Source organism: Parasteatoda tepidariorum, chromosome 9 (assembly GCF_982258835.1).
Source record: "Parasteatoda tepidariorum strain Cologne lab strain chromosome 9, Ptep-v5.0, whole genome shotgun sequence".
In the NCBI taxonomy this organism is placed as follows: Eukaryota; Metazoa; Arthropoda; class Arachnida; order Araneae; family Theridiidae; genus Parasteatoda; species Parasteatoda tepidariorum.
This window is the reverse complement of record NC_141763.1, coordinates 102,657,874-102,673,116: the sequence shown is the minus strand read 5'-3', so window position 1 is coordinate 102,673,116 and position 15,243 is coordinate 102,657,874. Positions and strand designations below refer to the sequence as shown.

The window sequence follows — 15,243 nt, the reverse complement described above, 5'->3', positions numbered from 1 at the left end:
AAACGAACCACCCTGAATAACTTTTCATCGAATGGCCGGATCTAAGACTCAATCTTAATGGTTCGAGAGGATGATCTCAAATATGCCGGATATACTTAGTGCAGACGATATTGTAAGTTATGAAATCAGACACAAAAACGTACTTTCTCTGAATAAACATGCCTTTTTTTCGACGGATTCTGATTTCTGACCCCCAAAATATAGAGAAAAGCAGCAGTCTGAAAAATATGGCCCCAATAGTTTGGTCAGGAGAGCAATCATCCAAAGTTTAAACCCCCTAATGCTAATTTTATTTTTCACGTATTTCGCCATTTCTCGAGAACTTCTTAATCAAATTGAAAAACTTTTGCACACAATTATAAAATTCGATTACACAAATATAATTCCACTCAAAAAATAAATTTCAGTAAATATCTATTATTTTTATTGTTTTATTTAATAAAACCCGGAAAAAATTTCAATTGTAAGGTACACGATTTTTTAAATTCTTTAAAAGTATTTAATTTTGCATGCAAAAAAACAAAATGCAAGCTAAATCGGTTGAATAGCTCCTGAGAAATCGAATTTTAAAAAAGTCGTATAAATTAAGTTCGATTTCTCGGAAAATTTTTGACTAAATTATGATAAATTTTTTACTTCCCCTCGTAAAATTAGATACTTTAAAATAATGTAAAAAATTTTATATCTTACAATTCAAAATTTTTTCGATTATTATTATATAATATAATAAGAAATAAGAAATATTTCCTGGAATTATTTTTTTTTTTTTGTGGAATTGTATTTGGTAACCAAAGTTTTTAATTGTGGGCAAAAAAAAAATTTTTTGTTTAATAAGTTCTCAAAATCTGGCTAAATACGCAACAAGTAAAATTAACATAAGGGGATCTAAACTTTGGATCTCTCTCCTGACCAACTTAAGGGGAGCCTATTTCTCAGATTGCGGCTACCCCTTATATTTTGGTGGTCAGAAATCCGAATCCGTCAAAAAAAAAAAGGTTACGTTTTTGTGTCTGATTTCGTAACTTAAACTATCGTCTGCTCTAAAAAATTTGTATATACGAGGTCACCCCCTCGAGCCATTAAGATTGAGTCCTAAAACGCGATAATTCGATCATTAGATCAAAACCTATTCAGGGTTGTCCCTTTTTTTCTGGCGCACTGTATACAATTTACTTTAGCATAGTTTATGAGCTAACAAAATAAATTTTACCTAAATGGAGACTACGAAATATAATGTAATGTAAATAAAAAATTAAAGTCAAATATATTCACTATTCAGTACACAAATCAGTACAAAATTAGCGTGCATTATGCAATTAAACATAATCAGACGACAGAAACTACTTTTCTCATTTCCTGAAAAATAGCACTGCTTTCTTTCTTCGCAATAAAACTATTGTGGCATAGAAGATGACGGCACGCGGAGACTTGTCTGAAATGTGAGAGAAGAAAAAAGCATTTTGGAATAATTTCTTCCTAAAAAAGAATTTCCGGAAATACGGTACATTTCCAAGTAAAATTTTACTTCAATGAACTCACGCAAGATTATTGAGAGAAGATATGACATCTGGTTTTTAAAAAAAGTTAGTTGTTGAGTATTTTTAAAAAGAAGTAAAGAACTTTGTATCATTATTATTTCTTTATTTATACAGCCTTTGAAGCTTGGTGCTGATACAGCACCAGTTGTTCTGTTTTCTGACAGAATCAAACTTCCTACCAGAGTGCGTCTATTTGCAGTGTCCAGAAGCCCTTTCCTTCCTGGTAGATTAGCTTGCTAACCCAGCAGATGAAGCTAAAATTATATGAGAAAAAAAAGTTACATTGAAAACACTAAATTTAAAACTATTAAGCATTGAATGTTTATTTCAAACTTTAATCATTTCACATGAAATGTATATATATATATATATATATATATATATATATATATATATATATATATATATATATATATATATTGATTGATTGATTGAATATATATATATATTAATTGAAGTGAGTATTCCACTATATAGTGATACAAAAATATTTCTCAAATTCAATACTTTTTAATTTTTTTTAAACATAAAGCGCAATGACACTGAACTCTCAAAATATTTTTGTATGTTGCATAAGCCCAACAGGAAATGCTCACATTATTTTTTAAATTTTTAAAATAAAAATTATAATTCCTTTTCAACACTGCTCTTCATTCAGCGTAAACTCACTTTGAATAGACCACATTATTGTTTATTTTTCAATTTTCCAGAAGTTTAAATAAAGACGCTTAACTTATTGTTTTACAATATTTAAAACAGAAAATTTTAATAAAGTAACAATAGTATTGTCTAAGGAATAAAATTTCAAACATTCCAAAATGTAATGGTTTTAACTGAAAAGTAGTCGGTTAATTAATAATTATTTTAACATGGCAAACTTGTTTAAAGAAAATTACTTTTTATATTTATCATTGATGCAGAGAAATTCTGTCAGATGCGAATAACCAAAAAAAAAATTTTTTACGAGCCCATTCTAAACTAACTGCAATATTTATTATTTATAGTTAGACAATACGTTTTAACATAGTAGTCAACTACTACGCGTGAACTACTCATTGTCAAGAAGGAACACAATCACAATATTTTCTGACTTTATTAGATACATGATCATTTAATTAATTCTTGAATGCTTTGGTTAAACTGTCAAGATTATTAAGGACACTAAATGTTTCTAAATCACCATCCTCTCTAACACATTTTTCATTGAAATGCTTCATATTACTTTTCCAGCTGATTTTTAACTAAAGGAAAAACACTATCTACGTTTCTACTTTAAAATTTTATGTATATGCATTGAAATTTATGAAGGTTAGTAAAAAATTTCTGTAGAAATCTAAGCGATTCATTCTAGCTGTCGATCGCGAATTATATGGCGATGTCAGCAATCGTGAAGAAGTTACAATTCAACAGTTGAAAAAGTTTTTCCAGTTTTACATCGTTCGCGAACAGAGTTTACTTCCACTCATATTTTCTTGCATTTTCTGGCATAAAATTGCATTAGCTAATAATGATAATGAAGTAATATTTAATCTATTGCGTTCTTTCATAAATAAATGTTTATTTATTTGTAATATGCGATGCCCTTTCACAAAAAAGTGGAGCTGGACCAAAAGTATTGAAATAGATGATAATTTTAAATGCTCGAATGTTATATCGAATACTATTTGATCTTATATAATATTAGCCCTAATGTTAGAAGATAGAATTCAGGAGTCTAGAGTTTTTTCAGGAGTCTAGGGAGCACGGAAGTATTATATAATGTCCTTTTGCTGCCTGGGTGAGTTTTGTCTCTGGGGTTTTGTTAAGTAAAATTTCAGTTACTTAAAGAATAAAGTTACTTAAGTATTTCTCCATTTGATTTCAGAGAAAAAAGAAGTTGACGAAAATTTATGAAAGTAAGTAATTAAAATATTTTTTAAATTATTTTCTGTATTTTCTCAATTATTACAAAAAATGGCAACTTAAAAATTTAAACAATTATATTTTAGTATTTTATGGATAGAAAAAATTTAAAGTTAAAATTTCCGCTTAGTTCGAACTATAAGTGGCGTTGCTGTAAGAGACTAATACCTGCGATTTTTATATGTATAGTCATTCAGTTGCTCTGGCGACGTCTTTAATATAGCATGCAGCATTGTAACGTTCCTTCTTTGTTGTAGCTTATTAAATTTAGAAAAGAAAAATATTTGATATTCTTTCTTGTGTAAGCGAAAATAAAATGGTATCTCTTTTTTTTAGAGAAGGAACATCCAAAACACATCGGAAAAATATTTGTAAATAAACAGAAAAACTGAATATGTATCTTCTTATTAGAGTTAAAACATAATGCCTGAGAAGTATTTTACTAAATTTAATGATATAACATGAAAGGCCTATTTAAACTTTGCATTCCATAGTTTTAAGAATCATATTACTTCAAACATTAAAATAAGCAAAAAGTATATATAAGCCCATAATTCTATATAATTTAATTTTGCAAAAAAAAATTTTGACAAAAGTTTTATCAAAAAATTTTAAGTTTCAATAAAAATCATTATTTAGAATCTAAAAAACGTAAAATAAAGAATGCTTACGAAACAAAATAACAGTTCCAAAACTTCCTCAATTTAAAATAAAAAACTTTCTTGCTTTTTTTAATTCATAATCGGTCGTAGAAAACCATTCTATAGAAAATTATCATCAAATAAAAAAAAATTATTTACAAGTAAAATTTTTTATTATGAGAATCCTAACACTTACCTGATTTATGAATCCAGAGAATTCCAAAATGATTTGTTCTTCGTTTGAAAACTTTATTCTCAAATAATATATACTCGTACATAGATTATCCTTTCATTACTTTAAGATGACATACCACAAAGTAAAATTTTATATTTGCAAGATCTCGATATGAATTTCAATATGTAACTTAAAAAAAGAATAGCTGAATTCTAGTTGAAATTTATCATCAAAATTAAAAAATACTTACCAAGAAAACGATAAAAATTTATTAATAATCAGCACAAATTATACTTTTTTAAGTTATTCGGATGATTCTTTATTGTTGTTTTCCGAATTATATAGATTCAGAAATATATACTATTCTATAACTACAGTTCTGCATGTTCTGACATTACATTTATTCATTGGAATAAAGTAAGCAATGTTCACTTCACTTAAATTTGTAATCAATTGAAGACAAAGAAAAATGTATTTTACCGTAATACACACATCTGTAACAGTATGGAAGTTATCGGTTGCATGTTTGTTGATAATAGAAAGGTAATTATTATTGAGAAATTTCTTTAAATGTTGGGCGCGTTCCATTTCGGAAAGATATACCAATGTACTGGGTCGTTTTTTTAAGTTCTTCTGCCTTTTCTTTAGGGAAATTTTGCTTCTTATTTGCTGCTAAGAAAATGGCATCAGACTTTGCCAATGATTATGATGGAATTAAATGCCTGATATTTTCAGGCCTCCGCTAGAGGGCGTACTCAAGCGTTGCGATCGCAAATTCAAATGTAAATAGATCTTTATAATTATAATAGAGCTTTATAATTTAAAATTAAAAATAAGCACTTGAAAACAATTAATAATATTAAATACATCCAAAAGCTCATTCTCTAAAAAAGAAAGGAAAAATATATTAATAAAAGTTTAGCTATGGATGGTGTTTTCAGTAGAAATGTAAACAATAACAATCTCGAGCTGTATACCTGCTCTAATTCCGATTAGAAAGTTTGCAGCTGCTAACTACATGTTATTCTACGAGGCGATATTTTCAAACGGATAATTTTGTTTTCAATAAAAGAAATAAATTAGATAATTTCTAAGCTCAAATCTGCCGTATTTCATAAGATATTATGTTATTATGTAATTCTGGTGAGTTTGAAGTAAAAATTTGTTTTAGTTATTTAGAAATATATTGTTAAAAAAGGTGACATGGTTGCTAGATTTTGAATAACTCGCTTTTTTGGCAGTCTTGATATGGCCTCTTTCCATAAGTTTATTTCTGTTTGTTCTTGTTGCACGCTGTGCACCATCTTAAGTTAGTGTTGATACTTTTAGCATTGTAAACACAAGTATTGTTAGCATTGTAAATACAAGTAATAAGTAATCAAATACATTGTTTGCAAGAATCTCAAAACACAATGATGCCAAATAGCTTTAAAATACAACGGAAACAGTAACCCGGAAATTTAGGCGGTACCCAACTTGCAGCGTAGTGTAGAAAACACCATCCACTCAAATTTTATTTCTTAAATAAATTTGAAATATTTATTCAAAAATATCAACTGGACATAACTTATACTTTGGAATAAGAGGGAGGAAAATTGATCATAACAGAATTCGGTATTATAATTTTATTTAGTATTTCTGTATTGCTAAGCAAATAAGGCGTGGAATAACATTATAAAACTAATGCTCCATGTTTTATTGCTTCACAACAATACAGAAAATCTTATATTATTATGCACCAAAACCAATGCAAAATAATTTTACAACGAACGTTAGATAATATTAGTTTGTATAAAATATAACGTCGATATTTTCTCAGCAATATACAGGTATAACCTGTATATTGCTGAGAAAACAGCGACCTTTTGTATCGTTCTAATATTCGAAAGATATACAAGGTAAAGTTAAATTTTTCTGGTTTTCTGATGTTATCTAAATCAGATGCTACTTGGGAATATATAAAAATAATATATAATTCAGTAGTCACAAATCGATAGTTGCGCCATCTAATAAAAATTTGAGTAAATATTTAAAGTGGTCTGAACTGATCTTGCGCAATCACGATAACGACCCATTGCTCCTTACAACGCTTAATGCAGTGAAAATCTGACTCAAAAAATGTAGAAGGTGTTTTGGTTTCGAAATCGTAGACGGCATCAGTCTGTAAATGTCAATAATAATAACAACAATGGGAACTGGCGGCGACGTGTCTCGGTTTATATTATTTTCGATAAATATATTACTTTTAACGAACCAGGTATTATTCAATAGTTAAATAAATGTACCTTACTGATTTTGTAACATGTTAATAGTTCCAATTACCAGAAATCAGTTTTTCCCAATAACAAATAGTACATGAAAGGTGTAGCTAAATTATGTGTTTGGATAACTTAGATTAATTGCTGTATTTTTAATCTTGCATTTGTTTTTAGTAACACTTAAGTTTTCATTAAAATATAGCACATCGTTACTTTTTTATTGTTTGTATTCAATGTATTTTTTTAATTTGTTAATTTCTAATTGACATTGCTAATGTTAGCTTGATAAAGTGAAATTTCTCACTTTAAAAGCAAATTTTAAACAGAACTTAAGTTTGATTTGATTTGAATTTAACTGTTATATATCACATATTAATAATGTGAATGCTTGTATAATATTATCTCGTATAAAAACAGATTTTAAAACCATTTTTTATCCCTTGTATACATTTAAATCTATAACTATTGTACATATTATTATTGTACGTGTTAACGGTTCAATTATTTTTTCCCACTTTTGGCCGACATTTCAAGTAAAATCAACTTTTATTATAAGTGCAGACAATTTCTTCTTTTAGATGCATTTAAATATTTGCATTGTATAAAGACCTAAACATTCCTTTTCTCAATATATACCTATAAAATGCTGATATTTCAATATGGTGATCTGTCACGCCAACTACAATCACCAAGGTGCCAAATAGATATTAAACTTACACATATATTTTTAAAAAAGCCTTTGCCCAGGGATGGTTACGAGTAATACCTTTCGAGTTTACCCCTTTCTGTGTTAGTTTTTCACGCGCCGCTGCCCTAAAGTAGCTAAGACTTGGCTATTCTGCCATAGATGACTATATGAAAATCTCCCCTATAAAATCTTAAATTATGACTCACAAAAGAAATGTCATTCTGCTCAGTTTACCAATGGGTTTCCTATGTCAAATTAAGTTCGTATTCTGTAGGTTTTAAATTGCATTGATATAAGATTGTTGTGTATAGTAAATGTAGAGTAGGTTGTTTCTAATTTCTTGAATAATGTGCAAATGTAATAAAACCTGGATTATCTGATCATTGATTGCTTGATTATCTGACACATGTAAAAAGTGTCCCAATACATGTTTCATCATTATTGCAACTGACGATTCTCAATTAAACTGATTCATTCATATTTAGAATGTGTATATTTAAACTTAAACATTCAATTCAGTAATATAACCACAATATCAAAATTTGCTAGAAAGCGGCAAACAGAAAGCAAAAAATTATTAATGATTTTTTTTATGCTATTGTATTGTTATATATAATAAAAAAATAAGACACAAATACGGATTTATTTTTAAAAAAATTTTTTGTCACTAATTGTTTTAAGTAGTTTTACATATAATTCAATATTTATGTACGCTTAAAATCGATTTTAAAAAGGTTACCCAATTATCTGACAATTTCAGTTTTCTGGTGTAGCCCAGGTACCAAGAATGTTGGATAATAGTGGTTCTCAATGGTCAGAAGTATTAAGAGCGAAACTACTTAGTCCCTGTTTCTATTGGTAGTTTGTAGTGAAGTAGGATTGAAACAAGTGGTGTAGTGAGTAATGCAATTTAAACAAAAAACATGAGTTTATGCTGGCTCCTGTAGTTTAGTAAGGAAACAAGGTTCAAATGCAATTAATTGTTTGAATCTGATTGGTGGAATTTTTAGACGAGTCCGACGATATGTGTAATGAGAATGCCTCTGTGGCCAAGCATTAAAATAAGAATTGCAATTGATATTCCAGAGCAGATAGTTTTTATAAATGGTTGCAGCAGTTGTATATTGCATTATTTTCTGGAAATCTTATTATTAAAATCGTTACATATGATTTTAATACAGATTACATGTAATTTTTTGAAAACAGATTACATGTAATCTGTTTTCATAAATGTGGAAGAGGGTAACTACCTTTAAGGTTCATAACGATAATATTGGCAATCAAAAAGGGCTACTGCTGGTGAAGAGCGGAACTCTTTCCCAGTGACAACACTTCGCATTATTCGACTATCGACGCTTGAATACTCATAAAAGAAGAAAGAATGTTAATTCCCATCTTGATTTTCAAACGGATTCAAATTTGGAAACCATATAGAACTAAAAATTATATTGAACATTGTTCTGAAAGAAGCATTATAACAATTTTTGACAATTAAATGTGAAAAATATTTTGTAAGGGGAAAATATTGTAGTAATATCTTTACAACTGAGCAAGGGAAGGGTCTAGACATGGACTTGGTCTTCTTCCCAGATGATATAGACAAGTGTTGTAATCGCAAATTGAACTCCCCTGACCAGCATATATTTATTTTAGTGTGATAAAGAAATATGAAAACAGGGTTGTATTTTTAAAAAAAAAAAAAAAAAAAACTTTGTCTGTTTAACAAATTGTTAGTATTTCAAAATTGTGTGCTTCTACTTTAAACTGCCATACTTAGAAATACAAATGTACACACATGAAGCACTAAAAGAGTATGTTCATGTTATTTCAATGGAAGGGAGCATATTTTGCTCCATCATTTATGATGTACTTTATTTCTCCTAGGATATAAAAAGCACTAATCACTTAACAAAATCACAAATATTTGATAGATTCCTAGCATTTCTTAAATTAAATATTCGCTTTCTAGTAAGCCATAAAAAAAATTTAAGGTTGAAGGAACAAATTGATAAAAAAAGTTCTTTAAAATAATAAACGGGCTCATTTAAGCATGAATAAATAAACATAAATTATTTCTCCTGCTTAAATGAGCCAGTATCATTCAAAAAAATTTTGAATATGGGTGTAAGTTAAGCTATCCAACGAAGATAGAGTGACTGTATTTCCAAAATAATTTGTATTTGTAAAAGTAATTTGTTTGACTATATTTCGAAAGTAGTTCCTATAATTAAAGAAGAGAAAAAAGTTGTAGTTTTGCCAAATCTTTAGGGTTGTTTCTGTAAATAAGAATCTTTTTTTTTTGTTAGAAAATTTAATAATAATGATAAATCAATGGTATAATGTCAACTTGAAGTTTGTGTGCTTATTTTGTATTTTAAGTTTTGCTGTTGCAATACATTTTCATATTTTGTTATGAATGCATTAACTATTAAATTTTCTTTCAGGTTTCTGCCTATTACTGCAACCATGATCTGTAAGTGTTATATTATGTTTGTGTTAAGTGTCTAACCATTGATATAATTAACATAGTTTAATAATGAAGCTCTAGATTATTAAAATATAAAAATTATTTATATTTAAAAAAAAACTTAATACTTTGTTAGAAGTTATAATTTTTTTTCCATAAAAGATTTCCGCTTATGTAGATGAGTTTAAAATATGGATTTAGATTTTTATAAATGTATATAAATATTTTCTTTCCAAGGTTTTTTTTTTTCCAAATTAGATGGCTTTTTTTTTTTTTTCTTGCTTTGAGCAGTCATTGCAATATTCTTAGTAGAGACATCTAGTTAAAGAGTTAGCCCTTTGCCTATACATACTTAATCATGCCATTGCCTAATTCACATTATTTGCTATTTCTCTTGCTAATGTTCATCTTTATCTTAACAGCTCTAATGTTTGGAGTTCATGCTAGTAACTTGGATGACAAATTTGTTACTTGAAATATTGGCATTATCATATTAAAATTTTGTGATTATAAAAAATCAGAAGAAAATTTGTCCTACAGTACTACCAAAAAAGCATTTAAATTTACAATAAAATTGTTGCCAATCAAGTATGTCAAAAAGTAATTGCTCAAATATGTAAATTGCAATCAGCCTGTTGTCAAAGCAACATAAAGAAATGAGAAATAAAAACCATGTGTTGTTTAAAATTAAATTATTGTGCCTAAATATGTATAATAACTGAATTATGCCAGTTGATATATTCATCTTAAAATATGGCAATAACTTTTGTACTTATGTAGCTAAAAGTTTTTTTTTTTTCACGTTAGTCTACCATTTTTGTATTTTTGGACCAATAAATGAAATTTAAATGATCTTATAGACTGTTGAATTTTCATTGCTCAGGTGAATATTAATAATGCTCATAAAATTTTCAGACTCTGTTAAAAAAATTCATTTTGATTGTCAGAAATTTTAATTTTGTAGTTCAGCCACAAAATGTATTTCTGCATTTAGTTGCCTCAATTATCAACACTAAAAATTATTGGTTCAGTAAAAGTGAAATTTTCAACTTAGGCTCATGAAAAATCTTCAGCAGATTATTTGTATAGAACTAAGGATTTACATGTTTGTTTGTTGTTGCATATTGTCAATAGATTTTTAAAAAATTCTCTCCTCTATAGATGTAAAGAGGATCAATATTGTTGTGGAGACAATTTGTGTTGTGAATATGTCTACTCTCCTTGGTACTTTTGGTAAGATACAAAGTTTTGTATGTATTTAAAATTTGTATATTATTTCCGAACTTTGAAAGTTATCATTGTAAATTTAATTATTCCATGTCTACTTTGGGTTACCTTCAATTAATTATTTAAATGTTATATATATATAATGTTTTTGACTAAATTTTACCCAATTGCTCATAAATATTAAATTTGATAGGGCTGGAGTTGTCTTCATGATTTTAATTCTCTCTGCTTGTGGTGGTTTATTCCGCTACTGTTATGACAACAACTCTTCTTATGTGATCCTCCAAACTACTGGTGATGGCTATTATCCAACAAAATGCTTAGATGATGACAAGGCTTTAAACAATGTAAGTAGAAGCACTATTTGTTTTACATTAAAAATATCAATTTTTTCCATTTTTTTTCCACGCTATTGCTTGCTATGTTCACGCTATTAAAATGGTCTCAAGACTTGTTAAGTGAAAGTTTAATTGCTATAATATAACAGTTCCTTTATAATTATAACAACTTGAAAATAGGTTGCTAATTAATGCATAATATAATATAAGTGTTAATAATAGTAATTTTAAACTTCAAAAAGAATAGCTTCAAAGTATTTTATCTCTTTTTAGCATAATAATTTAGTTGAATAATTTTGCAGTTTTTATTTTGGTTAAGTGTTTTGAGTAATTGCAAATATGTGGATCTTTCTGTTTCAACTTTTTATTAAAATTATTTGTATATAAAAAGTTAACATAACCACAGATTGGATTTGTTTCTTTCATTGGCAACATCAGAGACTCTATTGCATTAAAAAATAAATATTTAAGTAATTCAAAGAAATGTAAGTATTTTGTTACATCACAATAACCCAAAGAATGAATTTCTATGATCAGATTACTAAGTGTATGAAAAAAATATGTTTAGTTTCTCCAATAAACTCAAAAACACACTGACCAGAAAGCACCCCAGCTATTAATCAAATTTAATTAACACCTTGATTGAAACTGTATTATGTCCATTTTTGTGCTTTAGTCTACACAGCACTAAGTGTATGCTATCATCTTTTTGATAACACATGGTTTATAGAAGTAACATTTGATGTTTATAGAAGTAATTTATCCTATCCTCCTTTCTGATAACACATGGTGTTTATAGACATAGCATTCTGTCTCCTTTTTGATAGCATTTGGTGTTTATAGAAGTAGTTTATTCTTTCCTTTTGGATACATTGTGTTTATAAAGGTAGAAAACCCTATCTTCCTTGTGTTTAGAGAAGTAGTATACCCTATCATGCTAATGGATAATACGCGCTTATGGAAATTTTCTTATGCAATAAATTAAATAGCATGCAAATATTTTCAGGTAATTATTAACAGAGATGCTCCACCAGCTTATTCAGTTGCCCACACACCCGACAACTATCAAAGATTCTCGTATTACGAACAGCACAAGTCGAGCAGCTCATGAACCAAACTTGTCATTATTGATCTGTGTGCTCATTAAAGCTTAGTGGGACCACCATTAAAAAGGACGTTTGGTTCTACCAAGATTCATCTGTGTCGTCTCCTCACAAATATATAGACTGGTTACCTGTGTGTGTGTATATTAACAAAAGGGTTTCTTAAATATATTTATTTTCAAGATTGAGCAGAATATATTAGTCATTTTATAAATAATTGTTATTATTTGGTTGTTGTTGTATTTAAATTGGATTTAAAATATTTATATATACTATGGATATCAGGTGCTGATGTATTTTAACTTGTAGTATTAGTTTCAAATTGGCTGCTATGATGAAATCAAGACTATGTAATGTGTTTTAGGGTGTAAACTTTATTATGTGCAATTTCATGCATAAGTCAGGTTAAGTTAACAAAATTCATTTACTTGTGTAAAATGTATGTTGATATTTTTGATGTTGTAAATAACACAAAACCACTAAGTAACATTTTTAGCACATGGATATTTAGTTCCTTGTTAAATACTTCATTCATAGCTTTCAATTTTTGAAAACTGTAAAATTTATTTTACTGATGTACCATTTTATTATTTTTAACATAAATCCGAACATATCTTGAATAAACTCAGAATACCATCCTATATTTTGAAAGAGAATAAACTTCACATTTTTCTTTAAAAGAATAATTAAATAACTTAATGGATTACATGTATAACTAATTTCTAAAAAAAAAAAAAATTTCGGTAAAAAAGAAAAATTTATTAGCAAACTAACTTTGAAACCTTTAAAAAATATAATATTGAAATGTTTAAAAAATAATTCCTAAATAGCATCTCTGGAAAAGTTTTTTTTTTCTTATTTAAGTTTTCATTGTATATTATCACACTGTAATAATTTGTAAATTAAATAAGTAATTAAAAATAAATAATTCCCTTTTAACTTCAAACTTGGTTCAGCTACCAGAAACCTTATTTGATGGTGACAATCAATAGAGAAATATATATATATACCAATAATTATAATGATTTAAAAATATCATTATTTTTGTAACACTTTTTCCTTATTCCATTTAACTAGTGTAAAATAAATAGATGTAACTATTATGAATTAGTGAAATTTTGAAATATTTTCTTGCATTGAACATAATTTATAGTACCTAGTTTCTGTAAAATTGTTTGCTTCTGCTATTGCAGTGGTTCCCAAACTTTGAGTCAGGGCACTTTTTTTTTTCTTAAGATTTTTGCACAGCCCTCCAACATAAGTAAGAATATGACTGATTATAAATAAGAGATAAAAATAAATGAAACTCTTTTATATGTTATTCAATAAACTCATGAATATCATTAACATTAGTTTCTAGCAGCTCTCAGGGAAGAGAATGAGGGAATCAATGACTAATGAATCTCACTAAGGGAATCAATGATTTAAAAAAAAAATTTCAAATATTCATTGAAATTGAAAGAGTATTAAGTTTCATTGATAGTTGTACTTTTTACAATTTATCAATGATTAATAAAACTAAAGTTATTGAATTTTTTTTTTTAAATAATATGCCTATTCTTGTTGTGAAAGAAAAATATATGAGTTAAAAATAAATCACCTCCTAATAATATTTTTTAAAGAAAATTTTTATACTATGTATTTAATTCATTGATTTCAATATTTTAAATGCGATTGAAATTCATATATTTATTTGCCGTTCAGTTATGAGTAAAAAGAAATGAACTTATTTAAATTTTAAATGCCTGTAAATTATAAATGCTTCTTAAATGAAGATTCTAGTTATAGCCAACTTTGATATGTAAATATATTTGTCAAATTAATCATCATGCTAGATAAATGTTTATTGATTAATTGCTGTTTGTGCATCTTCCAACAGCTCTCTTTTTTTTCATATGGAATAGTTTTTATGAGAAAATGGTACAAAGTGTAACATAAAATACTGATATCGAGCAATCAAAAGATTTTGAGGTGCTTAATTTGAGGCAAATTGAATAGTTCCTACTCTCCCCTCTGCATAATAGAAAGAAAAAGATGCTCAGGTAAATATAGTGGGAATATCTTTAAAATGCTTACTGCTTCAAAACTATACTTGGTTTTGAATTTTTTGTTTATTCTTTTCACTATTTTATTTTTTCTATATTCTTTTGAAATTATTCTTTGATTTTTGCTTTGTTTCTGAAGTTTTTCTAAATACTTTTGATTTTGTATATTTTTTATTATACTTTTTTTTTAAAAAAACAGCCAATAATTTTATTATTGATACTGATTAAGGTACGTAGTAAGTCATAAAAATAGGTCCATTTTTATAAATTCTTCGCAAAAACATGTGAAACAATTATCTCTTTGTATTAAAATTTAATTTTGAAAATTATAAGGATCTTTATATCTCTAAATATTTCTGATGAAAATTGAGACTGATGATGATTTCGATGAAATAAACTTTAGCAACAAATAATCTTATGGTATTTGAATGGCATAGTTTTATTTTTCTTAGATTCAATATATTGTATTTGTTAAAGAAAAAAAAAACACATCTGTAGATTGTGTTCTAAAGGCTAGAAAACTGAATGGAAAGAGAAGAAAAAGAACTACAAAAAATAAAATTTTTATTGTCATGCTTTCCCATTGCGCCTTTGGGATGGCTCAGTTGCTACAATATTTTTCTTTCTGTTATGCAGCATATTACTATATTTGAATATATGTATTATTATATTTGTAACATATTTGTAATCAGCACCTAAAAAAATTTTATCCAGTATCAAAATTTTATGTTACACTCAATGCCATTTCAGTGTTTTCAGAATAACTAATCATTTGCACTATTTTAAATTAGTATTATTATTATATTAATGTTCTAGATTCTGTTGCTGTTCTCATTTTTGTTAATCGATTGCAATTCAGAA

At 27.3% G+C, this 15,243-nt stretch overlaps 1 protein-coding gene across 1 annotated transcript; it reads left to right on the top strand.

The window, feature by feature from the left end:
* The first annotated feature begins 6,351 nt into the window (after window positions 1–6,351).
* On the top strand, window positions 6,352–13,878 carry LOC107436972 (uncharacterized). Its single transcript, XM_016048817.4, has 5 exons — window positions 6,352–6,513; window positions 9,647–9,675; window positions 10,831–10,902; window positions 11,090–11,243; window positions 12,241–13,878. Exons 1-5 carry the CDS (start codon window positions 6,424–6,426, stop codon window positions 12,343–12,345), a joined length of 450 nt encoding a protein of 149 aa, XP_015904303.1. The 5' UTR covers window positions 6,352–6,423; the 3' UTR covers window positions 12,346–13,878.
* The last annotated feature ends 1,365 nt before the right edge of the window (window positions 13,879–15,243 follow it).